This window comes from Halichoerus grypus, chromosome 7 (genome assembly GCF_964656455.1).
Source record: "Halichoerus grypus chromosome 7, mHalGry1.hap1.1, whole genome shotgun sequence".
NCBI classification, from domain to species: domain Eukaryota; kingdom Metazoa; phylum Chordata; class Mammalia; order Carnivora; family Phocidae; genus Halichoerus; species Halichoerus grypus.
The window spans coordinates 154175966-154201577 of record NC_135718.1 but is presented as its reverse complement, the minus strand read 5'-3'; the positions used below and the strand labels follow the sequence as shown (position 1 = coordinate 154201577).

Here is a 25612-nt window from a genome sequence, read left to right as displayed (position 1 = left end):
ATCCCAGTACAACTGGACAGAACGGCACCAGGAGACGGGGTGGGCTTCGAGGGGTCTTTATTAAGTGATGCTTTAGTCTCAGTCTCTGCCAGGGACTGGGAGTCGGGGCGACCCCACTGCCCCCAGGTCGTCCCAGACTTGCTGTCTTAGAGGAAGGAGGCAAGAAGCCTGCTTTCCTCTGAGAACAGCCTGGGAAGCTAGGCTAGCGCTGGGGTGGGGGCAGCAGAGCCGAGCCCCCCCACCCCTCCCACGAGCTCCTGGCCAGCCCCAGGGCAAGAGGCCGAGGCGTCCCTGGCCAGAGCCTCCCCCACGGCCTGCCCTGAGCGATTCATGATCTCGGCTCCCACATTCACCTCGCCACCGGCCACGAGCAAGCGAGCCCCATGCTCAGCCCCAGCAGGACAGCAGGCCCCCGACCAGGCAGCTCGACGGGCCCCTCCTCTCCGCGGCCCACCTCCACGCAGGCCTCTCCCAGACCGTCAGGGGGCTGGTGGCCTGGCACCGCACCCCCTCCCCTTCCTGGCATCGCACTCCGCCCCCTGCACAGGTGCCACGACTGTGGGGCTGGTGGGCCCGGGACCCTCGCTGGCCCACGGGGCCAGCCTGCCGTCAGAGGGGCCTGCTCCGTGCCCTGGAAGCTGGGCAGACGCAGAGCGAGGGCAGAAGTGGGGCGGCTGGGTGCGTGGCCCCCACAGCAGCAGGAGGGGGCGAGCCCTGGCCCTGCTCTTGGTGCCAGCAGCTCCAGGCCCCTCTTCTGGAAGAGTCCCCATGGCTCCAGACTGCCCCCGCCTGTGCAAAGGGAGGGGAGGATGGGGGGTCCTCCAGGAGGGGAAGGGTCTGCAGAGAACCACCCACACATCCGGTGTTACCCAACTCCTCCCCTGGCACCAGAGGATCCAACTCCTGACGCCAACCGCCCTGCGTCTTGAGTGAGGAAGGGGGGCCCTTCTGCTGTCCCTTCCCCTCAGAGGTCCACAAACCACTCCAATGGAACGCAGACGCCCACGCCTGCCACCTGCCCCTGGTGACAGCAGGGGGCTGAGGCAGAAGGGCTGGCTGGGGGCCCACAGGCCTCTCCTGCTCCCAGCACTTCCCCACTTTCCTGACGTCGTCTTGGCGACGGGGACCCGCCCTCCCAGCCGGCTCTGGGCCCTCCCTGTGGCTCCCGGGCCCTCCCTGCGGCCTGTGTGCAGCTGGGCTTCCTTCCTGCGTGCGTGCGTGAGTCTGCGTGTGGTGGGGTGACTACAGGCGGTGGTCCTGGCTGCCAGGGAGGGCAGGAGAGATCTGGATGCAGCCCCACGCAGGGCCTGGGGGTCCGTCTCAACCAATCTCCTTCCACTGCTTGTAGAAGTCCAGAACATTCTGGATGTCCACACTGGCGTGTGCAGCGGCCTGCAGAGCTGCCTGACGGATGGGGAAGCAAGAAAATCAAGTGTGTGGAGTGTTCTGAGAAGAGAGTCCCTTCGGCACCTCTTCCCCATCCACCCCACCCCCCACCTCACGGACCTACCTGCATAGGGCCTGAGAGCGCGCCGGGGTTGTCCAGTGGAAGGCCTGTAACGATGGTCACCATGCCGCTCGGGTCCTCCTCACCTGCCCCCTGGGCCAGAGTCAACTGTTTGCAGCTGTCCAGGATCTTATAGAGAGTCCTGGTAGGAAGAGGAGGTGGGCCAAGCCCCAGCATGAGCGCAGCCCGGACGCCAGGATCCCCAGGGCCCAGGGGAAGCTGGGGACCGGGAGGGCAGCAGGAGAGCGAGCAGGAGAAACCAGGCGGCCAGGGCAGTGGTTCTGGAGGGTGTCCTGCAGGGAGTGGGCAGAGGGACACTGAGCGGGGACACCAAGCCCCGGCATCTCAGGGCCACAGGGGCTCCAGGGCTCCGGGGCTAGAGCCCCTTCTCCCTCCCCGCAGGGGACAGGCGCAGGACGCCCTAGCGGGCTGAGCGTGACCAGGCTGGTCCCTCGAGCTGCTGCAGGACCATCTGGCCCGGGGAGAGCTCGGAGAGGAGCGAGGCGGACAGCCTAGCTGAGGTTCTAGGAGCACGGGGCTGGCATTTTACCAGGCGTCTGCATCCTGCCTCTTCAGCTTATGCCGCTCGAAGCTCTTTCCCACCTCTTTCTGGCAGCGAATATACCTGCGAAGGAGACAGCGGGGCGGGGGGGGGGGGGGGGGGGGGGCGGTCAGAGGAGGCGGAGCGCCTCCCACAAAGCACCTCGCTGTGGCCCAGGGGAGGAGGCCCAGTCTCTCCCATCACAGCTCTGTTGGGAGCCATTTCAAAGGAGCTTCCTGGCCACTGAGCCCAGCTCGCTTTTCCTCCTCCTGATAACATCGATCCTTCGGTTCCTCCCAGGGGAGGAGCTGAGAAGGGAGAAACAGCAGATGCTTTTCAAGTCAGGGCTTCTGCAGACAAGGTCCAAACAAGCAGGCTTTGTGCGGCTTCCTGGCCGGGCAGAGGCGGCGGGGGAGCCGGGGAGCAGGGGCCAGTTTCTCCCTCTACTGCGCCCGCCGCCCGCTACTCTCCCAGCCCCGGAGCGCAGGAGGGCGGGCCTGGGTGGGCCTGAGCACCGACACGCTGCCACCTGCCAGTCCCTGGCTAGCTGCAACGGGGAGGGCACCCCGGTACCCCTGATCACGCGGCCCAACCCTAAAACAGCAGAAACTCCTGCCAAGGAGCCCACAGCGCAGAGCTGGGGGAAGGGGGGGTCCTGCCCCCATCTCCCTGCTGATGCTGACCTCTTGTCTGCCCCAGAGGCAAAGAGACAGCAGGTCGGTGTCCCCCGTGACCACCCTCCATCCACACCTGAGACCCTGACCTGTAATCACATCTCTGCAAGTGTGTGTCTTACCCGTGGGGAGCCGGGGACAAACACTCTCGTCGGGGAGCCTGACCTGGGGCTCGGGAGAGGCCCAGCCAGGCCCACACTCACCTGTTTCCTTTCTTAAACTCTGCCTCCAAGTATCGGATCCCATCCCGGGCCCCTGGGTGTTCCTTCTTCAGCAAGTCGAGGCCATCGATCACTGGAGGACAAGGTGGGGGTGGGGAAGGATGCAACAGGTGAGCTCTCGCTGCTGTGGCCCAGGGCTCCGCAGGAAGCGGCTGAGCTGGCGGGGGTCCCCCAGCCCCCCGCTGCAGGAGAAGCAAGGCCCGGGGCTCCCACGCGGCTCCCAGGGCTCTTCCGAAGCACGGCCTTCCGCGAGCAGCAGAGCCGGCACTAGAGCAAGTGGTTCGCTTAGATTTTTCTCTCATTTCTAACCATCTCGTGAGTCAGAATTTAACAGAGACTGTCACGCGCGTTCCACAGATGAGTGACCGAGCTTTAGAAAGGTGGCAGGACCTGACCGAGGCCACGGTATGGAAACTGGGCCCCCGTGAGCGCTTCTCCATCGCAAGCCCAGAGTCTCTTCTTAGCCACACCCTGCCCCCCCACCTCCCAGCACGCCTACCCGTCCTTGGGATGATGACAATGAAGCGGCCGCTGGTGGCCAGCTGGCGGATGACCGGGAGGTGGTGGCAGAGGGCCTGGGTGTCGGGGACGAGGTAGGGAGACATTGCCGACTGGGCCTTGGGCTGCTGCAGGCTCCCTTCCAGCTGAGAGACCTCGAGCTGGGGACAGAGGGCAGAGTGTGGGGCTGCGCGGGCCCTGCAGCCTGGGCGGGGAGGATGGAACCCAAGGGGGCCCTCATGGGGCATCTCCTGCTGCGAGGGGGGCAGGGGGCTCCCTACACCAAGGCCTCGGAGGAAAGGGGGGCGGGAAGAAGGGAAGGTGAAGAGAAAGGAAAGACAGCAGAGAAGGCAGAAAGGGGCCATCAAGGCTCAGTGAGGAAATGGGCAAGGAAAGGAATTCTGGGAGGTGATGCGGTTAAAGTGAAGGCCACCACGGAAGGGGGGAGACGGAACAGAGCTGGGGGGGGCACAGTGGAACGGGGGTAGGGGAGGCAGCGGAACCGAACGGGGGCTGTGCAACAGAGCAGGGGGCAGCGGCTGGAGGGGACGGTCTGCCGCTGGGGCCTGGCCAATGACCAGATCAAGAACAGGAGCAGCTGGGTCCCCACTGCCTACCTGAAGTCGCAGCTGGGCCATGTCTCTCATCAGCCTGTTCCGACGGGCTTCCTCCTGTGCCTATGAGGAGAAACACATGCTAAGCTTGGGACCAAGAGCTGGGGCCACAGTCCTTTCCCCAGCGATCAAGAGGTGTAACAGATTATCTGAGAAGAACTCCCAGGGTCTGAAACAGGAAGCCCTCATGTGAAGTCAGCTCTCTCGCTCGCGCTAAGAGAGGGAGAGGGAGGCTCGGGATTCCCCTGACGGAGAGGGACCTGGGACCCGCGCCGAAGCTCTCGCTGGCCCAGGCGCTCGTAGAGGAGCGCCTGGCTGCACGTCAGGCTTCCCGCTCTGCCCCTCTGCTCCGTGCGGTCCCCGCACACCCCACCTTCTATCACCATCCACTTGCCAACTTCTTCCAAATCCGCAGCTCCACCCCACACAGCCCCCGCCCCCCGCTCCTCCAAACCTGCTGCTGCCCTTCTGGTGGTTCCCCGACGTGGGAAACCAGCCACCATGTGCACGAGGCGGCGGCGGCCAAGCCGGCTGTGACCGTTCCCTCGCGGCTCCCCGTTACCGCTTCCCCGTCCTGCCGACCGCACCGCCTAAAAATCGCTCACACCCTTCCGCTCCCCTCCACTGCGTGACCCCCTAAGCTGGTTCCTCCCACCTCCTCCTCCCTGGCCCGCGCCCCTACCCCCAGCCACCTTCCCCGCCGGCAACCAGACGCCATCTGCTGTGCACCGTGGCCCCGATTAAAAGTCCTCTGATGGTTTCCCTCTGTCTTCTGGATGAAGCCCAAATTCCCTAACGTGGTCTAAAGATGAGATTAAGGGGGCACCTGGGTGGCTCAGTCGTTAAGCGTCTGCCTTCGGCTCAGGTCATGGTCCCAGGATCCTGGGATTGAGCCCCACATCAGGCTCCCTGCTCGGCGGGGGGCCTGCTTCTCCCTCTCCCACTCCCCCTGCTTGTGTTCCCTTTCTCGCTGTCAAATAAATAAAATCTTAAAAAAAAAAATTAAAAAAAAAATAAAGACGAGATTAACGATGGGGACTTATCCTTAAATATCAGCTGGGGGGTGGCCACCGAAGGCTCTCTGATGGGCAAAGTGACATCCTCAGAGCGGTGCTTTACAGCATGTTAACCCTGAATGTATAATCACATTCTAACCACGAGAACACGTGGCCAAGACATGTCTGGACAAAGCCAGGTTGAGCGACACCCTACAAAATAATTGACCAATACTCCTCTGAAGTGTCAAGGTCACGAAAGGAAAACTGAGGAACTGTCACAGCCCAGAGCAGACCCAGGAGGCACACAACCCAACATAATGGGGGAGCCTGGGAAAGAAAACAGACATTAGGGGCGCCTGGGTGGCTCAGTCATTAAGCGTCTGCCTTCGGCTCAGGTCATGGTCCCGGGGTCCTGGGTCGAGCCCCGCATCGGGCTCCCTGCCTGGCCTCTCCCTCTGCCCCTCCCCCTGCTCGTGCTCTCTCTTCCTCTTGCTCTCTCTCTAATAAATAAATAAAATCTTTAAAAAAACAAAAAAGAAAACAGACGTCAGTGGAAAATCTAGTGAAATCTGAAAAAAGTCTATGGTTAACAGTACTGCACCGTCCCGACGTCTTGGTTGTGCAAGACGCACCTACATCCCTGCGGAGTCTGCACGACAGAGCGGCCCTTGGAGAAACCCGGGTGCAGCAAGGAGAGGAGGCACCCAAGCAGGCCCCGCCGGCGGACTGGCGAGGACGGGGAGCGCTGTCTGTAGGAATCAAGCCCAGGGAGCAGCCTTTCAGGCTAGAATTGGAATTGTGACGCCCCTCTGCCGGGGGGGGGGGCCTGGGAGGGGGAGCGGGCATCCGTCTGGATCCAGGAAGGGGAGAGCCACACCACCCTCGGGCTCTGGCATCCCCGGGCCAGCGGCTCAGAGATGTGGGCCTCTGCCGTCCTCAGGGAACACCTGAGGAACCACAGGAAAGATGGGTCCCTAACCCGGGCAGATGCTGGCGTCCCGAAGCAGGAGCAGCGGCCCCTGGCACCCAGTGGGCCCGCAGAGAAGCCGCGCCCCACGGCAGCTGAGAAGAGCCAGTCTGCCCAATCCCAGAGCCCTGGCTCTGCCACGGACGGTCTGTCTTCCGTGGTTCTGTGCGCCCTGGGCGAGTGCAGGAGAGGGTAAGCGCCCCTCGCAGAGCTGCGCCCAGGGTCGAATGAGCTGTCCCGGGCCAACTCGGCTTGGCACGCAGAAAGCTCTCGATACGTGATGGCAGATGTCAATATGGGGACGGCCACGATTGCTGCTAAGGGATGAGCCCTTGGGGTGGACGTGTGCCAGTCAGCAGCGCAGGGGGCAGTCCCAGCAGACGATGTGACCTCGGGGTCCAGCACCACCCGCGAGGGGCTTTCAGGTGCTCCCTGTCCCTGAGGAAGAGTCTTGGAGCTTTAAGCTAAAGGAAATGCCTGCAAAAGCTACCACTTTTTAAAGCTGTGTAATTTCCCCATGATTATCTTTGTAATTATGTGTTTTCCTCTACAGAACAGCAACAAAAGCCGTAACACAAAAGGTGTTTTGAACAAAACGAGCTTGCTTTTAAGATTGCACAGAAGGGAGTTTCTGGTGAGCCTGTGCTCCTTCCCAGCCACATGCAACGTCCGCAGGAAGGGGGTGCTCAGCGAGGCCGGGAGGCCTGCAGCTTGGGACGAAGGAGAACCGTGGACGTTTGCAGAGACACGGGCCCGTGTCAGTGCCAGACGCCCCCCCACCGAACGTACTGCCGTTCTGCTGGGAGGACAGCGCGCTCAGAGCGGGGCAGGCCCCAGCGCAGAGCCTGGACTTGGCTCCCGAGCGTCAGCCCCACAAGAGACTGCCTTGTTTGCTGCTGTGACCCCGGTACCCACAGAGCAGGCCTGGCACAGAGCAGACGCTCCATCAGTGTGGGGACCAGATTCTGAATGGACAGGAGGTAACCCTGGCCACCTCCTATTTTCTGGGGCTCCTGGAGGGAAGGATCCTGCCTGGCGTCTGATACCCAGATCCTGCCACTCCCCCCGCCCCCAGTCTGCAGCCCCCAGACAGGAAGGGCCATGTACCCTATGACACAGGCTTAGCAAGCAGCTCGGACTCGGAGGGGGACAGAGACGGCCCTTAAGCCCAGGCAGTCGGGACACAGGCCTGGTGCCACGCTGCCTCTACTCAGAGCACCGCTCCCTCCCTGTCTGCTGGCCCACCCCGCAGCCCCCATCCCTGCGCTCTTCCATCAGGGGCCCCCGGTCCATCAGGGGCCTCTCAGGCCTGCTTTCTCAGCGTGCCTGGCGGGGGCGGAGCACACAGGGAGGGCAGGCAGGACGACTCACCATGCGGAACTGCGCCTGGGCCTGCTGCAGCACGCCCTCCTGCTCCGACTGGGCGATGCTCACGAAAATGCCGGCCTCCGCGCTGAACTGCAGGATGCTGCCTTGCAGGCGGGCCACGAAGTGGCCAAAGCTGCGGATGCAGCAGATGCGCACGACCGACTGTGAGGGGATGCGGGAGCCAGTCAGGCGGGGGCTCCTTGGAAAGGCCAGTGGTCTGGAGGGTGGGAGAGGGGAGCCCCGAGACCCAGAGCCTCGAGATGCCAGGAAAGGAGACTCCAGGCAGGACTAGCGAACCAGGACTCAGGTGGAGACAGAACAGGCAGCGCACCAGGCTGAGAATGGGAGGACCTGGGCGCTCACGCCACCTCCCTCCTTGGGGTCTTGCATGGAAAAACAAGGGAACTGAGCTACTTTTTTGGTTGGCAAAACAATTCTTCCCCATCAAACAAAAATCTCCTCTAGAACCCTAAAATATGAAACAGACTAGAGCCAAGGTGCTCTGGCTGGAGAGGAGCAAGCAAGAGGCCCATGCGTGTGCCGGCGAGGGCGCCGGGAGCCTGTCTGCTCCGCTTCCCCTGCCGTCCCCAGGCAGCCCGCTCCGGAAGGCAGACGCAAGGGTGACCGGCCTGGGTGGGCAGCATTCCCCCTTCCAGCTCTCGGACGGCCTCCTGTCCAGCTCACAGGACACTGCACCCAGAGTGGAGAAGAGCATGAGAACAGCTCCTAAACCCTAATGCCCCCCCCATTCCACCCTCTGAAAAAGGTGGACATGGTGGAGGGAAGCCCATGAGCAGACACCCCATAAAGGTGCAGCCCGCGGGAAGGAGAGCAAGCTCCGCGGCTCACGAAGGAGGCATGGCCAGCCCAGCCCTGAGGACACCCTGCCTGTCTGGACAGGAGGGCCACCTGCTTCGCTGTGGGGCTGGACTAACAACAGAGCTGGTGGCGTCAGAAACGCCATCCTCACCTCCTCTAAGGTGCTAAGCAGGGACCGATCCGTGTCAAAGTTAAAGCGTCGATGGGCAGCCCGGAGGGGAGGCAGATTACGAAGGGCCGTGTCCTCTGGGAGCAGCAGGCTGGAGGGCAGGTCAGGCAGTTCACAACCTTCGAGAAGGTCTTGGACCTCGGGACACAGGGCCAGGCCTGGGGAGAAGACGCGTGAGACCACCCGCCCTGTGGGAGCCCCAGAGGAACACAGCCCTTCCCCTGGGAGAACAGGGAGATGGGCACACAGAGCCATCCCACACGGCTCGCGGAGACCAGAGCTGGTGGGGTTGGGGGAGCAGGGCAGGCATGGGGAGCAATGGGCTCCGATGCGAACGGCTCCCCGACACCAGGGTGGACCCGAGGCAGGCTCTGGAGGACGTGCACACCTCTCAGGTGAGCCGGAGGTGGGAACCGGAGGACAGGTGCAGCTGCAGGTGGCAGGAGGAGGTGAGCTCTGGAGGCCCAGGAGGACTCTCAGCAACCGGGGCTGGCTCCCAGGCTCGCCTCTCTCCACTCCTGCCCGCCCCACGGCCTTCCCCGGGGAGCACACTCCCTGGCCAAGCAGGCCACCTGCCCACAGTGAGGCAGTGTCGGGGGAAACCGGAGACGCACACACCACAATGGCTGCTGTGTGTCAGGCTGGCGGGTCAGTGAGTCCCATCAACCTCCTTCCCCCCAGGCTGGGTTACCAGGGAGGGGGCTGGGCTTCGTGGGGCCATGAGGGAAAGGGGAAGGGGGGCGGTGCTGGGCACCCACTCACCAGACTCCTGGAGCTCACCAGCAGCTGGCAACAGGTTCAGCAACACAGACAGGCGATTCCACAGACTTTGAGAGCTCTGTGGAGAGGGGAGGCCTTCAGCGGAGTGGGGGGCGAGAAAAGCAGGACGCCTGGGGGTCTAGGGGCTATGGCCACAGGCCTAGAACGATCTGATACAAAAATTAACTAAAGAGGCCAAGGGGGGGGGGGGACTCCTGGGAGACCTGGAAAACAGGGAGGAATGAAAGGGGACCACGGGCCTGGCTGAACTTCATCACCAGCAGCAAGGTCATGGGGAGAAGGCGTGAGGCCACAGAAAGGACACTCTGGATTCTGGGAGTGGGAAAAGCTAGAGGGCTGGAGGCGGCTTCTCCCCGTCGTTCAGCCCTCCGTGTGCCCATCCTGGGACACCTGTGTGGGAATGTGACCCCACATCCCCATCTTTAGCACACCTGATGACTAAGGGTGGTGAGTAACTCGCTGCCAGCACACTTAAGCACACACCCAAGGGTGTGCCTGGCCCTAACCCCAGCTTTCCTCTGGGGAGGACGGTGACCTACAGGGGAGGAGTCTTCCACGGCACAGCAGATGTGTTCCTGGGATAAAGCAACACGGGAAAAAACCACGGGGCCCTCAAGGCTCAAGACAGACTGAACCTGGGGAGAAGGCGCCTGCGCCCCCCGCCTCCACAGCGCCAGCCTGACACCATGCCCTCCGTTGCTCCCCTGCCCCAACGCCTCCACCCTGTCTGGCAGCCCTGCCATCGCTGGGTCCCGTCTCCCTGGCACCACTCGGTGCCCCCTCCTCCCTCTGGACTCCAGGACCAGGCTCGAGGCCGGCCCTCACACACACGCCTTCATCGACCCCAGTCCTGACGGCAGGCGGTACGCCCGGTGTGAGGGGCACAAAGTGGACTAAGCGCTTTCCCCATCCACGGACTTTGGGCCCCAGCCCAGGCCACAGGCTCCTGGAGGGCAGAGGTCACGTCTAATCCTTTCCTTGTAAAAAGCCTAAGGGCCCACCCAAAGCAGATGCCTGCCGTAACTTCTGTGGTGATGGAAGCAGCTGAGGGGCCTCCAGGCTGTGCTCCCCCCCGACGCCCGGAGCGCCGCACCTGCGCACACACGACGATGAGGTCAGGGTTGGCCCGCAACCAGTCCAGGAAGACCTTCACGGCGGGAAGCAGGCCTTCGGCCGCCAGGACTTGTAGCTTCTCCTGGACGCTGCGCTCATTCCGACAGGAGCGCCCGCTGGACTCACTGCCCTCCGACTCGGAGCCCTCCTCAGAGGCTGGGGGTGGGGGACAGAGAACCAGGATGAACAGCAGGCACGTGGCATCGGGCTTCAGCTCCAGGCCGGGGGCACGCTCGCCCTGCCTGCCCTCTGGAGCAGAGTCCTAATGTGAAAGATGGGGAACTCGCTACGCACTCCTGCTTAATCTTTCTACGCCCACTAACCTGATGCTTTTAAGCCAAGAGACTGGTGCCTCCACCCTTCTTGAGACGCCTGGGTGGCTCATTCGGTTAAGCATCTGCCTTCGACTCAGGTCATGATCCCAGGGGCCTGGGATCGAGCCCTGCATCTGGCTCCCTGCTCAGTGGGGAGCCTGCTTTTCCATCTCCCTCTGCCTGCCGCTCCCCCTGCTTGTGCTCTGACAGATAAATAAAATCTTAAAAACAAAAACAAAAAATGTTTCTTTCTGCGGCCCCTAGGTGGCTCAGTCGGTTGAGTGTTGGACTCTTGATCTCAGCTCAGGTCTTGATCTCAGGCTCATGAGTTCAAGCCCTGTGCTGCGCTCCACACCAGGCGTGGAGCCTACTGAAAAAGAATAAATAAAACAAAATACAGGGGCGCCTGGGTGGCTCAGTCGTTAAGCGTCTGCCTTCGGCTCAGGTCATGATCCCAGGGTCCTAGGATCGAGCCCCACATCGGGCTCCCTGCTCAGCGGGGAATCTGCTTCTCCCTCTCCCACTCCCCCTGCTTGTGTTCCCTCTCTCGCTGTGTCTCTCCCTGTCAGATAAAATCTTTAAAAAAAATAAAATAAAATAAAACAAAAAACAAAAACAAAATACAGTTCTTTCTGTCTCAAGCTAAATTGGGAGGGTGGTCTAGAGCTATTCTCTCAACCAGCGTTTATAAAAGGCCTACTCTCTGCTAGAAAGCAGGGCAGACAATCAGAAGGGAGCTGTCGGGGAGGGAGAAAAGGCACACAGAATTAAAGAAACACCCCCGAGGTGCCTGGGTGGCTCACCCGGTTAAGTGTCTGACTCCTGGTTTCAGCTCAGGTCACAATCTCAGGGTCTGTGAGATCGAGCCCCGTGTCAGGCTCTGCGCTCAGCACAGAGTCAGCTTGGGATTCTCTCTCCCCCTTTCCCTCCCTCTCCGCTCCTCCCCCCTCACGCAGGCACACGCTAATAAATAAACTGAATTTAAAAAAAAATGGGGCGCCTGGGTGGCTCAGTCGTTAGGCGTCTGCCTTCGGCTCAGGTCATGGTCCCAGGGTCCTGGGATCGAGCCCCGCATCGGGCTCCCTGCTCCGCGAGAAGCCTGCTTCTCCCTCTCCCACTCCCCCTGCTTGTGTTCCTTCTCTCGCTGCATCTCTCTCTGTCAAATAAATAAATAAAATCTTGAAAAAAAAAGAAAAAAGAAAAAAGGACGACCCCACCTCCTACCTCTTTAACCCGGCAGGTCAGAGCACAGTGCAGACCGCTCCAGCTCTGCACCCTGGCTTCCTAGCTCCTTCTATCCCTGAAGCACTCCCTGCGTCCCACCCACGTACAGGCACGGCGTGAGGACCTGAGAATCCGAGGACAGACCAAACACACACCGTCCTGCCCCCAAGAGGCTCATGGTCTCGCTGGGGAGACAGACAAGCCAAGCGGCAAGTACGCCTGAGTGGGAGAGGCCTAGAGGCTGTGGCGGGCAGAGGCTACAGGAGCCCACAGGGAGGAAATCTGCCCTGGCCTCAGAAGAAGCCTAGACCCAGTGATTTCTAAGGGAAAGCCAGAGGGCAAGTAAGAATGAGCCAAGCAACAGGCCAGGGGCAAGGGGCAGCATTTAGAAGAGGGATGAGAACTCTTCCCCCAAAAGAGTGCTGAGAAAGTTCAACAAGACAACAGCCGACAACAGTCCAGCCCGGCGCCTGAGAAAGCAGGCACTGGGCGCCTCCTGTGTGGGAAGAGCCTCGGGAGAGAGGTCCCCTGGAGGCCGAGGGCCGGTGGCGGGGGTCGTGTGGGGAGGCGAGCCCCACACTCACGGGGCAGAAGGCCAGCAGCAGTGGGGATTCTCAGGACAACAGTCCTGCCAGGACCGGAGGAAGCAGGGAAGGCAGCGAGGCGGGGCGGGGAGGCTCCTGCAGAGAGGCAAGCCGCCTCTTCGGGGCGACGGCGGCAAGCGCGGACCAGAGCAGCCCGAAGAGCTACCTGGCTCCGAGGGCCTGTCCACGTCTCCGTTGACACAGGGCGTGCGGCCGGCCACGGTGTGAGGCGCGCCGGGGGGCTGGAGGAGCAGCTTGCTGAAGGTGGGGGCCAGTCGGAAGCAGCGCTTGGTCTGGAACATCTGGGTGGACATGGCTTGCAGGTTGCTGGCGATGCTAGCTTCACTGGGGCCCAGGGGGCCATTGAGAGACTCGGGAGCCTCTGACCTGGGCCGAGCAGGCTCCAGGGCTGGGGACCGTGTCCCCTCCTCATCCTCCATGTCTTCCAGGTCTGACCGGGACTCCTGGCTGTTCATTTCTGAGTCTGTCTCAGCATCAAAGGCCATTCCCCCACCTTCGAGACTCTTGTCGGAGCCACTGTCCGAGCCCTCGCTGGCCCTGGCCGAGTCGTGGCTGGAGTCCGAGTCAAAGCCTTCACTCAGGTCACTGTCCTCTCCAGCTCTGGGTGGGTGGCGGCGCCGGCGGAGGCAGGAGAGACGGGAGAACTTCCGGCTCTTTCTGACCTCACCCGCGGGAGGTGCTGCGGGAGGGGGCTCAGGGCCTGGCGCCTCCTCCTTCTCCAAGGGCTCATCTGTGCAGAGAGGACAGTCAGGCGGGGCCTCGGGACAAACTGGAGCCCGGAAGTTGGAAGGTGCTCCTCCACACCTCCTCCCGAGCCACGCCCACGCTCCCCTCCCTCCCTCAGCCGCCCCAGGCTGACCCGGCCGGTCGCATCCCCCCCCAGGCTGCACCTGTGCCGTCGCTCTGGAACGCCGGCACGGGGTTCTCGGCCTCCTCCAGCCCAGCCTGCAGCCGTATATTGACGTGGTTGACCAGGTGCGAGAAGAGGGCCAGGGTGAAGGCAATGGCTGCGCTGTACTGCTTGGAGCCTAAAGCCAGGAAAGCCGGGCGTCAGGGGCCCAGGGCTGTGAGGAGGAGGTGCCACTCACTCCGGCCCCATCTCACCTGTTCTCCACCCTTCCAAGGATCCAACTACTTCTCAAAGCTTCTTCTAAGGAGAAAAGACTTCTCAGGTCTCTGCGTGATTATCCCGTCGTCTAGAATGTACCAGCCCACTCCGTGCGTGCCCAGGTAAGCATACCCTCTAGCCCCATGCCATTCTCCCTGGCTGATGCCTTCACGCGGGCTCCTCCTCGCAGCTCAGCACCGCACACCCGGCCCTGCCGACCCCTCCCTCCCGACTCGGCTCCACGTGGCCCGCTGCAGAAAGGTCTGCACAACTGCCCGAGCGCCCCCGCAGCGAAGTCTGAATTCTCTCTGGGTCATCAGCTAAGTATCCTGCCTCTCCTGTCTGTGGGCTGTGGCCAAGAGTGTGTCTGGGAGGGGCATGGGGAGGGGGGTGGAGATAGGCTGTGGCCTCTGTTCCTTCACCAGCAGATCCTTCAGGGTAGGGTTCCCCGGCCCTCACACCCACAGCCAAACGCTCGTGGAAGGTGGGCAGCAAGGCCCCCAGCAGCCCCGGGGGAGAAGGCGGGGCACAGGGAGTTACCTGCTCTCTTCAAGCTGTGCACGCCCATGAGACAGATGATGACCATCTGAAAGATGAGGAGGTCCGGGAGGAAAGCGTAGCCGCCCTCATAGTCCTCCTCGCCCTCGCTGGCCAGGCTGAGGCTGGGGGACGGGGGCAGGTAGAAGAGGCAGAGGTTGAAGTCCTCCAGGACTGACTGGCAGAGTGACGTCAGCTCTGAGTCCACCGGGCTGCAGAAGGGCAGGAGCGACAGGGAGGTCCGTGACTCAGTCGGGGGCAGGCACGAGGAGCCGTGGGCACGGGGGCGGCCGCAGAGAGAGCCGCCCTGGTGGGGCTCACGGGACACAGGCCAAGGGCCTGCCCTCTTGTGCTCACCTGTTCCTGGGCTGCAGGAGGCTTTGCAGGTACATGAAGTTCACCAGCAACCTCTTGATATCTTTACATCTGGAAGGAGAGGAGCCCAAGGGAAATGGCAAATGGCTCCAGAGCCCCTCCGGTCCCACCACACCAGCCGCAGAGACCCCTCCGGCCCACAGGCCCTACGCACCGCTTCTTGCTGGGAGACAGTTTCCGAGTCTCGCACTTCTTCAACTGGTGGTACATTTTGGCTGCCTTGTCATACAGCCGCTTGAGATTCCCATAGGCGCCCTCAAAGGACACTTCCGACTGGATGCTGAAGGAGATACAGACGAACGCTGTGGAGTCTCGGCAGGGGACGGTGCTCCACGGGCGCTCGAGGGAACAATGCTTCTAGCCAACGCACGCTGCCCCCAGCCTCGCCTTCCACATATAGACCCAGGGTGAAAGCCATCTTCCCGGATAAAATACACAGACACAACTTCCAGATAAACATACTGAACATGACGCCTTCGCTTCCCCCGTAAGCGGAATGACTGCTTCTACTCTGTTACGACTTAAGTAAGTTACCGTCCCTGAAATACACCAGCCTCCATCTTTTGTGAAGCACAGAGTACTTAACAGGTGGCATCTAACAAGCCGGCCGCATACAAGGGAGCGTACACACAATTTCAGGGCTCACGACACTGGTTCGGATGCGCGTGTGTGCGCCACGTGCCAGGCCCCGTACCGATACCGTCCACACGTGCGCACGAGGACATGGAGCCCGGAAGAGCAGCAACGTTGTGCAGGCCGCACGGCGGACACAAGCTAGAGCAGAGCCTCCAAGCCCAGCCTGCCTCACTGCAGTATCTAGGACACCAACAGTGCACTGGGCTGTTTTTAATGTCTTTTCTGGGGGAAACAACCTTTTCATTGTAAGAAGCAAGGAATAGAAAAGAAGAAATATATGTTAATGGTGAATAAAAGATAGCCATGAATTCCTTGACACTCCTTCCATTCAGTGGGTTCTGTGACTACTCCCCTTAAATCGGGGGGCCCGGGGGGAAGGACCAGGCAATGCAGCTGCTCTGACCAGCAGAACACCGTGCAGGTGACTGCCAGTTCCCAGGCCCAGGCCATAAGAGACTGGCAGATTCTAAATCTCCTGGATCATTATCCACTGTCTGAAGCCTTGAGCCACCACATAAGAAATCCATCTCTCCCAAGGAAGAGAGACCACACGGAGTGGGAGGGGGTCCAGATGAGCCTCGATCCAGATAGATCAGCCCTCCAGGGCCGCTGAATACCAATGACTGATCCTAGACAAGGCCACCGAGGGGAAAAGAACTGCCAGACTGAGCCCCACCCAAATACCTAACCCATGAACATGAGACGTGAATGCTTTAACATAGGAGGGCAGGACCTCAGCAGGCACCTCCCAAACCTGGACGTGCTGGGCTGTCTTTGGAAGTGACTCACCCTAAATCATGGTCATGGGTGTGATGAGGGACCAAGGGGGCATTCCCTGGAAGGCACGAGAGAATTGGGGAAGAGGCAACGGAAACCTACAAACCTGGTAACTGTATTTAAGAATGAGAACAGTGGCCTCTGGGGCCAGTCTGCACCGATCCAGGAAGGGAGACGGGCACCCCAAGAGCAGGTACTGTGTTGATTCAAGGGAAAAGGTTTCCTGGACCAGGTGACCGAGGATCATGGCACAGGGAATTACAAGGCATAACCTTTACACTTTGGTACGTGGCCAATACAGTTACGAAGACCAGCTTACTTTACTCCCTTTGCCTTGAAGCCCAGTTCACAGCAGTGTCTTCTGCAAATGTCTGGCTTCTCATGGAGCCGTCGGCCCCTACGAGGCTGCCACTGGGGCCCAGGCAGTTTATTTCCGACTATAACGTCATCAGGGGCACCGGCCGACCTATCAGGCACACGCGCACTTGGCTCTGCCGACTCGGGGACCTAAACCCACTCAGCCTCAGCTGTCCTGAAACCGAGGTTTCTTATTCTGAGGGAGCATCAGCACCGGGGAAACAGTGGGCCACCCTGCTGCTCAGCTGGTCCTCCCACACTGTCACCACAGTCACTCTGAGACACTGAAGCTCGACAGTTCTGCACTTGTCAACCACTACCCTGATAACATTTTATTCCCCACGTCTTTTTTTTTTTTAGGATTTTGTTTGTTTATTTGACAGAGAGAGACAGCGAGAGAGGGGACACAAGCAGGGGGAGTGGGAGAGGGAGAAGCAGGCTTCCCACCGAGCAGGGAGCCTGATGCGGGGCTTGATCCCAGGACCCTGGGATCATGACCTGAGCCGAAGGCAGACGCTTAACGACTGAGCCACCCAGGTGCCCCCCCATCCCATGTACTTCCTCCTTCCAGACAGCAATCCTGAACTTACAGGAGACGGTGGGCAGCTATGTTGGCTGCCTGAGAGCCAACAAATCCAGGGGGTTCTGTGACAAACAGCCCTACCTCCGCCCAGGGCTAGGAAAGGAGGGGGTGTGAAGCAGCAGTGGAGGGCCCGGCCGGGGGGATGGAGGAGGCAGGCACTCACCAGCGCAGGTAACAGTACATGGCCTCCACGCTGTAGTACTTGCCGCCTGCAAGCGTGCCCAGCTGGTTGAAGGGCATTCCTGAAGGAAGACAGAAGTCACGCGGTCCGGGGCCACAACACGCACCCACCGCCACGACCCAGCACTGCTGAGCACCGGGTACTCATGGGGAGGAGGACCGGGTCTGCAGCGGACACCGCGTCCCTGGGGAAGAGCAGCTGATCCTATCTCCCCAGGGGACTGACTACAGACTCCCTCCCGGCCTGGCCTGCCAGGGGGTTCAGCACCGAGGGGCGCCGTTCCGTCAGCGGCGGCTGTGGCCCCTCTAAGGCTGATGGAATGCCATGGAGCCCTCTCCTCTATCCCAGCTCGGTTTCTCACCCCTGAACTCTCCTACTATGAGCTAATCCCCGCCTCTCCCTGTAACGGAGCCTTCTCCCTTCTCCCACTGTGCAGGCCATGCGGACAGCTAAAGTAGAAGTTCCTCTTTCTACAGAGACCTCAGGGACAGGGGAGCCTTCTTCTCTTCCTTCCCCTCTGCCTTCCTCCTTCTTAGATCAGGACTCTGCATTTCTCTTGAGCGTGTGTTCCGAGGGGGAGAATGCCCAACCAAGGTGAAGTCTGATGGGACCGAGCATGGGGAGGACCCAGGGAAGCCAGTGCGGCCTGCCTGCCCTCTTAACGTTGTCTTCCTGTTGGAAAATGCTGCCTGGTAGGGAGGCCCGAGTGGGGGGTGCCACTTACCAATCTGGGGAGCTACTGACAAGGCTTGGTAGTAAAATCTCTCAGCTAGCAGCTCGGTGTCTACACCAGCTAATTCATTCTGATATCGTGCTGCAGGAGACAGAAGGAAGGAAACGTGATGATGCTGTGTTTCAGAAAAACCTCCCCTCATCTGGGAGTCCACTCTGTGGAGTTGTAGTAAGAGCCTGGGAGGAAGACACCTGAGCTAGGAGGCAGGCTGCTTGGGCCTCTGGCACAATCTTAACTCTGCATGACTATGGGCAAATTGTTCAACTCTCTCTTCCTTGCTGGTAGCTTCAAAATGTAGAGAATGTTTAGTGTTTGTAAAAAGACTCTTGCTTATCTCCTCCCAATGAAGGGGACCTGCAGCAGACGTTAACTGCTTGGAAAGACCCCTGGTACTGGGTTCTAGAATATAGCTGCTTGATTCTGGAGCGAAGACATTACTGAGGACACCTGGTCAGTCTACATGAAGCAGCTGGCTCTCTCTGTGCACAGGGCCCATGAGGGGACCAGGAGTGGGCGGGGCAGGGGGGGAAAGAGCCTCAGGTGACAAAAGGCAATGCATCCAACAGCCTCATGAGAAACCTTTAGCTACCAGGACTAGAGGCCCAGGGGCCAGCAGGCAAGAGAGTACTCCTCCATTCTGAGAACATTTGTCGGGCAGGGAAGTCCTCCATGAGGCCTAACTTCAATTCCTCTAGGAGTCCATGAAGAAAGAAAAAAGCAAACCCCAAAGAAGGAGAAGAGTATCCAATTAAGGTCTTCCTAACCCACTACTGAAACTGAGTAATCACCCAGACTTTCTCAAAGTTCATTTTCCCTCTTCCATAGTCACTGGTCCTTTCTGGCTCACGGAGGAGCAGTGAGAAGGGCACATCGTTTGATGGGGGAGTCCTCCTCCTGCTCCCCCATCACATACAAGGTGGTACCAACAACAGAAGCAGCTTTCCGCCTGTCCTGGAGCCCAACCCAAAAAGGAAAGGTTCAGATTCTTACACAAGTCCCCCAGGTACATGAGACATCGGTGACACGCCATCTGTGCCCAGTCCATCTCCTTCCCTGAAGCAGACACTGGCTTCCTGCATCCTGGGAAAGACAGACAGACACCGTGAGGAGCCCGTTCCCCAGCCCCCTACCTAACGGGAAACACCTTTCCCAGGTGGAGAAAGGAGATCAAGAATCCACGGCTCGTCCTAAAACAGTGTTAGGGGGCAGAGAAGACACGCATCCAGGACCCAGGTAGAGAGACAGAGGCTCACAGATAGGGGTCATTCACAGGAGAGGAAGGAACTGGAGGAGATGGGCGAGGGTCCCTGGGCCAGGACAGTTCCCTGGGGGAAGGTGACATGAAAGGTCATCATAGGCGGGCTTCTACAAAGGAAGAAGAGGTGAAGCTCAAGTGTCAGGACAGTCTTGGCTGCCTTGGGTAGAAGCTCCCCACATAAGAGTGAAAGGTTTGAGTAGAGATGGGAAACCTGTGCGTGAGGCCAAGGTAGGTGCTCCAGGCTTCTGCCTGGGGAGGAGGTGCACGGAGAAGGCTACCTACTGGAGGGTCTGCCCATGAGGGAGACAGCTGAGCTTGCCATGCCTGAGGACCGGTGTGGCCAGAGCCCGATGTGCTGGGCTCTCCGCTCCCCCTTCACCCAAGCAGCTTTGCAGCCTCAGTTCAGAGAGCTTGAGCTCTTTGGGAGGCAGATTTCCCACGTGCCAGGTACTGGTCTAAGTGTCGCTCAGTGTCAATTTAATGGATCCTCACAGCAACCTCACGAGGAGGTCACTCTCATTGCTCCCAGGCGGTAGTCAAGGAGACTGTCACACAGCGGGTAAGTGGGAGAGCCAGGACTCGAAGGGCACACTGGCTCCAGAGCCCCTCCCCCCTTGTCCACCTCACCGTCAGCCACGCTGCCCGCTGCGTGACTCCCACCCTGAAAAGCGGACCGAACAGCGTAGTCGGCTGGACGTGAAAACATCAACGAGGAGGAAAACGGAGTTTGGGGAACTGATTCTCTGAAGTGAGACAATATTTGTTGTCCTTCACTTTTGGGCGCTCTGGACCTCTCCGGCCATCTGGTATAGTCTGTGAGGGCGGTCTTAGGTTACACTGTTGTTTTTAAATCATGTTTTGTAAACGCACCAAATGCAGTGCTACGCTTCTGACCGGAGACTGCCCTGTGGTGGCAGTCACAAGCTCGGGCCCCGGGAGTCCAGCAAGGGTGGGGGCAGAGGCGGGGCAGGGAAGGAGCGTGAGGGGCCAGAGGTCAGACAAGGAGGGAAGGAGGTCAGCCAGAGCCGCGGACACCTCAGACAGCCGCACAGAGACCGGCGCTCTCCTGCGGGAACGTCCATAATCCCCAAACGTTTCTAAAACTGTCAATACTTGCAAAAAAACTGGGAAACAATCTCTGAAGTTAAAAGAAACAGTGCTGGGGGCACCCGGCCAGCTCAGTCGGGGGGTGGGAGGCTCCTGATCTTGGGGTCGTTGAGTTGAAGCCTCACGTTGGGTGTAGAGATTACGTAAATAAATAAACAAATAAATAAAAACTTAAAAAAGAAACAGTGCCAACCAAATTCAACTGCAAGAAGAAAACAAATGCTATTAATACCATCCTCCAGTGCCAGACCTGCTCTAGATCATTCCATCCCTCCTTCCGACTCAGTCTACAGTCCCAACCAACAGGAACCTCTCTCTTTCCTTCAGATCTTCACCCTACCTCATGTGCTTGTTTGGATAAACCCGAAGTCCATGGACTATATGAAGGTCTTGCTAGAATCCTCTCTGCCTGACTAGGTCACAAGCTACAGTAGCCAGAAGAATAAGAAGGCCAGATGTGGAGGCATATATCCTTGCTCCTCAAGCCCACCTTTCAGAGTTCACTGACCTATGAGGGGGTCGGTGACATGGGTCCAGTCGATGCAGCACTGAAGTTCCAGCTGGTAGTGGGACTGGATATAGAGAAGCAGATGCTGGTAGAAGCCAATCCCAGCGACCAGGTGCGTCCTGTAGGCACATTCCAAGGTGCTCCGGCTGTGGATGTGCTGGACGTTGGGAAAGTGAAGGGGCTGCTAAGCAGTAAGCTCTCAGAGGACTGTTCTTCCTCCCTAACCCAGTTCCTCTCATGAGGAAATGAACTTAGATTCTTGGCTCTGAAACTTCATCCACTCTCCTTTCACTCACGAGTTATCCCCACACCCTTAGATCCACTTCTCTGAACTTCCCATCTGGGATGAGGCTCCTCCTCCCCCAATCCTAATTACATCTGACCCGCTCCCTTTCTGCCATCTTTTCCTTGGCTCCTCTACCTCCAACCATGTCCTGGCCCACCTTCCTAGCAGTCTCTTCCTTTCTTAGCTTCCCTCTTTAGACAACGTTTCTTCTCAAAATCTAGGAACTCCCCTTACCTTTTTGTTAGTCTTGATAAGCTGAATAACTTCGTAGTATACCTTTCTCCATAGCAGCTCCTCAGCCTTCCTCCCATAGTCCACTGGGTGCAGGAACATAAGCTTGACGCAGAGCTCGCGCAGCCTGAGGGTGCAGAGAGCACAAGAGACTGACCATCCTTGGGGCAATACCCCGACCAACAAATCCCTGTGCCTCCCAAGGGACATCCAGGGTCAGTCTGCATGACCCGGGACAAACAGCCGTCCTGGACAGCAGTGGGAGCCCCAAAGGATAGAGGCAGGAGCAGTAAGAACTTTAATAATCTTCTTTTTCCCCTGCACACTTCTCTCCTTTTTTCCTGCCTTTTAACCCCATCTTTCTTTCTTTCCTGTCATTTTGTAGCATGGCCAGCTCCCCCAACTCCAATGCCATCCGTATGGCACCAGTCTGTTAGATGCAGAAGCTGCAGAAAGACTGAGGGGTCCCCATTTCCTCTCTTAGGAGGGCCAGAGTTCACAGCCCATTATTGTACCATGAGGTCAGGAGATAAGAGAGAACGTGCGTCTACATACGACAGTGTTTCAGGGGGAGAAGGGCAGAGAAACCGTAAGGATCTGTGGTTTAGAGTCTCCAGCTTACTTGTTCCTCAGGCTAATGTTCTCTGGTTTGAACACTTCTTGATAAGCGGTTTTGTTGCAAAGGATGAGGTCAAGTCGATGCACAGCCTCCACCACAGCCCTGGAGGGGATACAGGCAAACAGCCCCTGAGCCAGGCATGTACCCAGGCAGGCTGGGGGCGGGGGCGGGGGGCACTGATCCTAGGGGAGAAGCTGCAGAATTAGGGGCAGGGAAATGGGAAGGCTGCAGGCTGGGCTGCACCCAACAAGATGAACAGTCTCCCCGCCCCCCTGACAGAACAGCCCCCTACCCCAGGGGACATTTCTGACTATCACTACTTGCGGCGGGGATTCGAGGGGGAGGGGGGAATTGCTACTGGCATTCAGTGGGTGCGGCCAGATACCCCACAATACACAGCACAGTCCACCACATTAACTATCCTACCCCAAATGTCCAAGGTGTCAAGGTAGAGAAACCCTCTGATATGAGAAGCTAGACTCTCTTAATGGAAAGAGCCTATGCTGCGATGCCAACAGAAAATCCAGGCTTTGACCCCTGGCTGTGTCTAAGACTGTAATTTTGGGCAAATTTTCTGAGCTCTCCAAGCCTCAGCTGCCCTGTCCATAAAAATGGGGACAGGAACAGCAGCTGCCTCAGAGGACTGTGAGGATGAACTGAAAGAACTTACGGGTGGCCTTGGCATACGGCAGTCATTCAACAAATAATGGTGACATGAATTAATTACTGTGCACGGGCTTATTGTCTCTGACACAAAGGAAAGGCATTCCTAGCATAAAATTCTATTTCTGAATTAGTGGGGTATGGAAAAATGGGGGGAGGGCTGAGCTGTGTACTGCATAGTCACAAGGTCTTCTGGGTTCTTTGTTTGATATTAAAGGCTCTGGGTCCTGGGCAAAATATCTAACTTCCTTATGCCCCAGTTCTCCCATCTACAAAATGAGAGTAATATCATCACCCCCGGTGTGAGGATTAAATTAGCTAATACACAAAGCACTCATAATGGTGCCTCGTACATGCGGAGCATTCAATAAGCATTAGCCTCCATCTCTCTTGTCATAAGACTAAGGAGGAGACTCCAGACACCACGAGAAAAGGCCAAGGAAACGCCACAAGGGATGGCTAAGAAGTGCCAGAGGTATGTGTCACCTCTAGAAAGGTAAAACCCACAGGAAGACAGACAGCAGCTGTGAAAACAGGTAAACTCAGACACAGCTCCAGGCACAAAAGCAACAAAGAAAGGGGGCATTAGTGATTCCCAAACAATTCAAGATTATTTCACAATACTGAGACATGGGCTCCTGGGCTGGGGCAAGTGGGCCCCGGCAGGCGAGCTCCCTGTGGTGGCTCAGGTGGGACGCCAGCAAAAGCTGCCCTGCCCAGGGAAAAGTGACCACCAGCACGCAGGTGAGCGGGTGGGAGAGTAATCCAGGCCTTCCCACAGGCAATCTTTAGAGCTCAGCATTTCTCCAAATGCCTTCTGGGCTGCCCAGAGAAGGGAGCCAAGCCCTTTCAGCCAGCCTGGCCCTCGATGCCAGGGCCATCAGACAGCCATCAGTGACTTTACTCTAGGCCCGCTTAGTGCCCCAGGGCAGGGCTTCTGAACTTCCATGCCATGGACAGATCTCAGGAGCATGTACACATGTCTTTATGGACTGCTCCACAGCTCTCCTTAGTTCTCAATCCAAGAAAGCTTAATAACCATTACTCTAGGAAGTTCTAATTGCAAATCTTTTTTTTTTTTTTAAGTAATCTCTATACCCAACGTGGGGCTCAAACGCATGACCCTGAGATCAAGAGTTGCATGCTCTCCTGACTGAGCCAGCCAAGCGCCCTGAAATGTTTTTTAAAAATAGTTAATCGGCCTAATTAATTAATTGGTGTTTGTGACCCACCCAGCATCCCTTCTACTGCTGCCTTTTCTTCTGAGAGCCTTAAAACATTTCAGAATCTCATTTCTATAAACAGACTGTGGGAATTTCCCAAATTTACTGAAGCTTAGAGTGACAGTTTCGTAGTCTAACAGCACATTTACGTTGGGCAGAGAAATCAGACCTTCCTTCCCCAGTTCCTTCCAATAGTCACCACTGCGCTCATAAAGAACAAAAACAGGGGCGCCTGGGTGGCTCCATCGTTAGGCGTCTGCCTTCGGCTCAGGTCATGATCCCAGGGTCCTGGGATCGAGCCCCGCATCGGGCTCCCTGCTCCGCGGGAGGCCTGCTTCTCCCTCTGCCTCTGCCCCTGCTTGTGTTCCTGCTCTCGCTGTGTCTGTCAAATAAGTAAAATCTTTAAAAAAAAAAAAAAAAAAAAGAATACAAACAGAGACCTGCTTCCTCACATTTCCACCCTGCTCAAAGCCAAGAACTCACAGTCGAAGGCAGAGGTGCCCACATGCACACATGTAAGCCACACGTGCTCACACATCACCTTCAGTCAGCCAGTCCCGTGAGCGTAGTGGGTGGAGGAAGAACTAGCCCTGCGAACGATCAGAAGGATGACCAGGGCCATCACCAAAAGCTGGAGACAAGGACGGAATCTTGCAGGCAGGGCCCACGCTCTGACAGGCCGCGCTGACATTCAGCAGCGTGACACGGCACACGTGCCAACCAGAGCCAACTGCTCACCGCCTGAGCCGGCTAGGGGCAGCCCACAGTGGGCGCCCAGGGGCTGCTGGATTGGATCACTCTTCTATTTTTGGAGCAGCCTATACTCCCCTCTGCCTCCGACTTACAAAGGCCGAAAAGGCAGGATGCCGTCCGGGGAGGAAAAGACAACATGCCCTTGACTCTTTCACTGCCAAGATGGGGCCCACCGCTCCAAGGGCCTGTTCAACAGACCTGAGCCAAACGAAAAATCCAAACCCTACGCCCGGCTAGAAAGCAGCAACCTCAAGTTGGTCTCACGCTTCACCGCATTCTGCCCCAGTTCTAGAAACCACGTCCCAGCTGCCCCCCGTAAAACAATCCTCGACGCTGTGTGGGAAGAGGCACAGCGGCCTCAACAGAGGGATGGGGGATGCAGCCAGGACCTGCGGAGGGCGAGCGGCGCTGCGGCGACCAGAAACCGGGCATGGAAGCTGCTGGCAAGAGACCGCACTCATGAGGCTGGGAGGAAGCGGGCTCGGGACCAGGAGGACCCAGGTGCCCTGAACGGGCTCCCGTGACCTAGGAACACTCCGGACTCACAGCCCTCCGTGGCCCGGCCAGACCAACACAACTCGTCTTCAGCCTCTTTTCATTCAAACTCCGCACAACCGGAGCCACAGGGACTTCCGAGTGTATCCAACCCAAGCCTGTCCTCTCCAGGATGAGAGCGAGGCCCAAGGTCACACGGAGCGCCCGGCTCTCCGGACCGCAGTCCGGCGCGCTCCCCTCCGCGTCCTGCGGGGTTCGGAGCGCCGCTCCCTTCCGGGTTCTCCCCGCCTGCGACCCCACCCTCACCTCCGCGGCCCGCACAGCTCGGGGCCCGCCCCAGGCGCCCGGCCAGGGGCCTCCTCCACGTGCGCCCCTCGGCCGCCCGGCCGCCCCCCGCCCTCGGCCCGGGCCCCGCGCCCTCCCGCTCCCCCCGCACCCCGGCCCCGCCCCCGCGGCGCCCACTTCCCCCGGCGGCCGCACGCACGCCCCGGCCCCTCACCGGTAAAGCCGCTTGGTGTGGAGGACCTTCGCCTCGGGCTCGCTGCTCTCCCCCGGGGGGGGGCCTTGGCTCATGGTGCCCGGGTCCGGGGCGGCTCCCGGTCACAGGCCCCCGCCGCCCGCCGCTACCGCCACCACTGCCGTGTCCGGCCGGAGCCGCAGCCGCCGCCGCCGCCGGCCCTGCTCGGCCGCCATCGCTGTGAGGCGGCTGCCCGCGACAGCTCCTCCTCCGCCCGCCAAGTCTCGCGATAGCAGCTGCCCAGCTGCGGGCC

General features: G+C 59.2%; 1 protein-coding gene across 2 annotated transcripts; it reads right to left on the bottom strand.

Moving 5' to 3' along the window:
• Positions 1–40: 40 nt before the first annotated feature.
• Positions 41–25564, bottom strand: SMG5 (SMG5 nonsense mediated mRNA decay factor). Of its 2 annotated transcripts, XM_036068688.2 has the most exons (23): positions 25342–25431; positions 24737–24812; positions 21712–21810; positions 21093–21216; positions 20573–20729; positions 18690–18779; positions 17691–17780; positions 16949–17027; positions 14587–14712; positions 14415–14483; positions 14061–14269; positions 13303–13440; positions 12558–13142; positions 10250–10425; positions 9139–9214; positions 8359–8534; positions 7392–7550; positions 4059–4118; positions 3443–3602; positions 2926–3016; positions 2058–2132; positions 1511–1649; positions 41–1404 (listed from the first exon to the last, which is right to left on the bottom strand). In XM_036068688.2, exons 4-23 carry the CDS (start codon positions 21189–21191, stop codon positions 1321–1323), a joined length of 2838 nt encoding a protein of 945 aa, XP_035924581.1. In that variant the 5' UTR covers positions 21192–21216; positions 21712–21810; positions 24737–24812; positions 25342–25431; the 3' UTR covers positions 41–1320. The 2 variants fall into 2 exon arrangements, with proteins under 2 accessions (XP_035924581.1, XP_035924451.1); XM_036068558.2 differs by lacking the exon at positions 24737–24812 and having other exon boundaries at positions 25342–25564.
• Positions 25565–25612: the final 48 nt, after the last annotated feature.

Bases quoted from the DNA above. Each gene is read 5' to 3' on its own strand.
- SMG5 (XM_036068558.2), bottom strand. From the start codon at position 25,415: ATGAGCCAAGGCCCCCCCCCGGGGGAGAGCAGCGAGCCCGAGGCGAAG. The intron at 17,028-17,690 runs GTAAGTGGCACC...GTCTTCCTTCAG, and splicing joins GTCAGTAGCTCCCCAGATTG to GAATGCCCTTCAACCAGCTG. The intron at 8,535-9,138 runs GTGAGTGGGTGC...TCTTCTCCCCAG, and splicing joins TGGTGAGCTCCAGGAGTCTG to GCCTGGCCCTGTGTCCCGAG.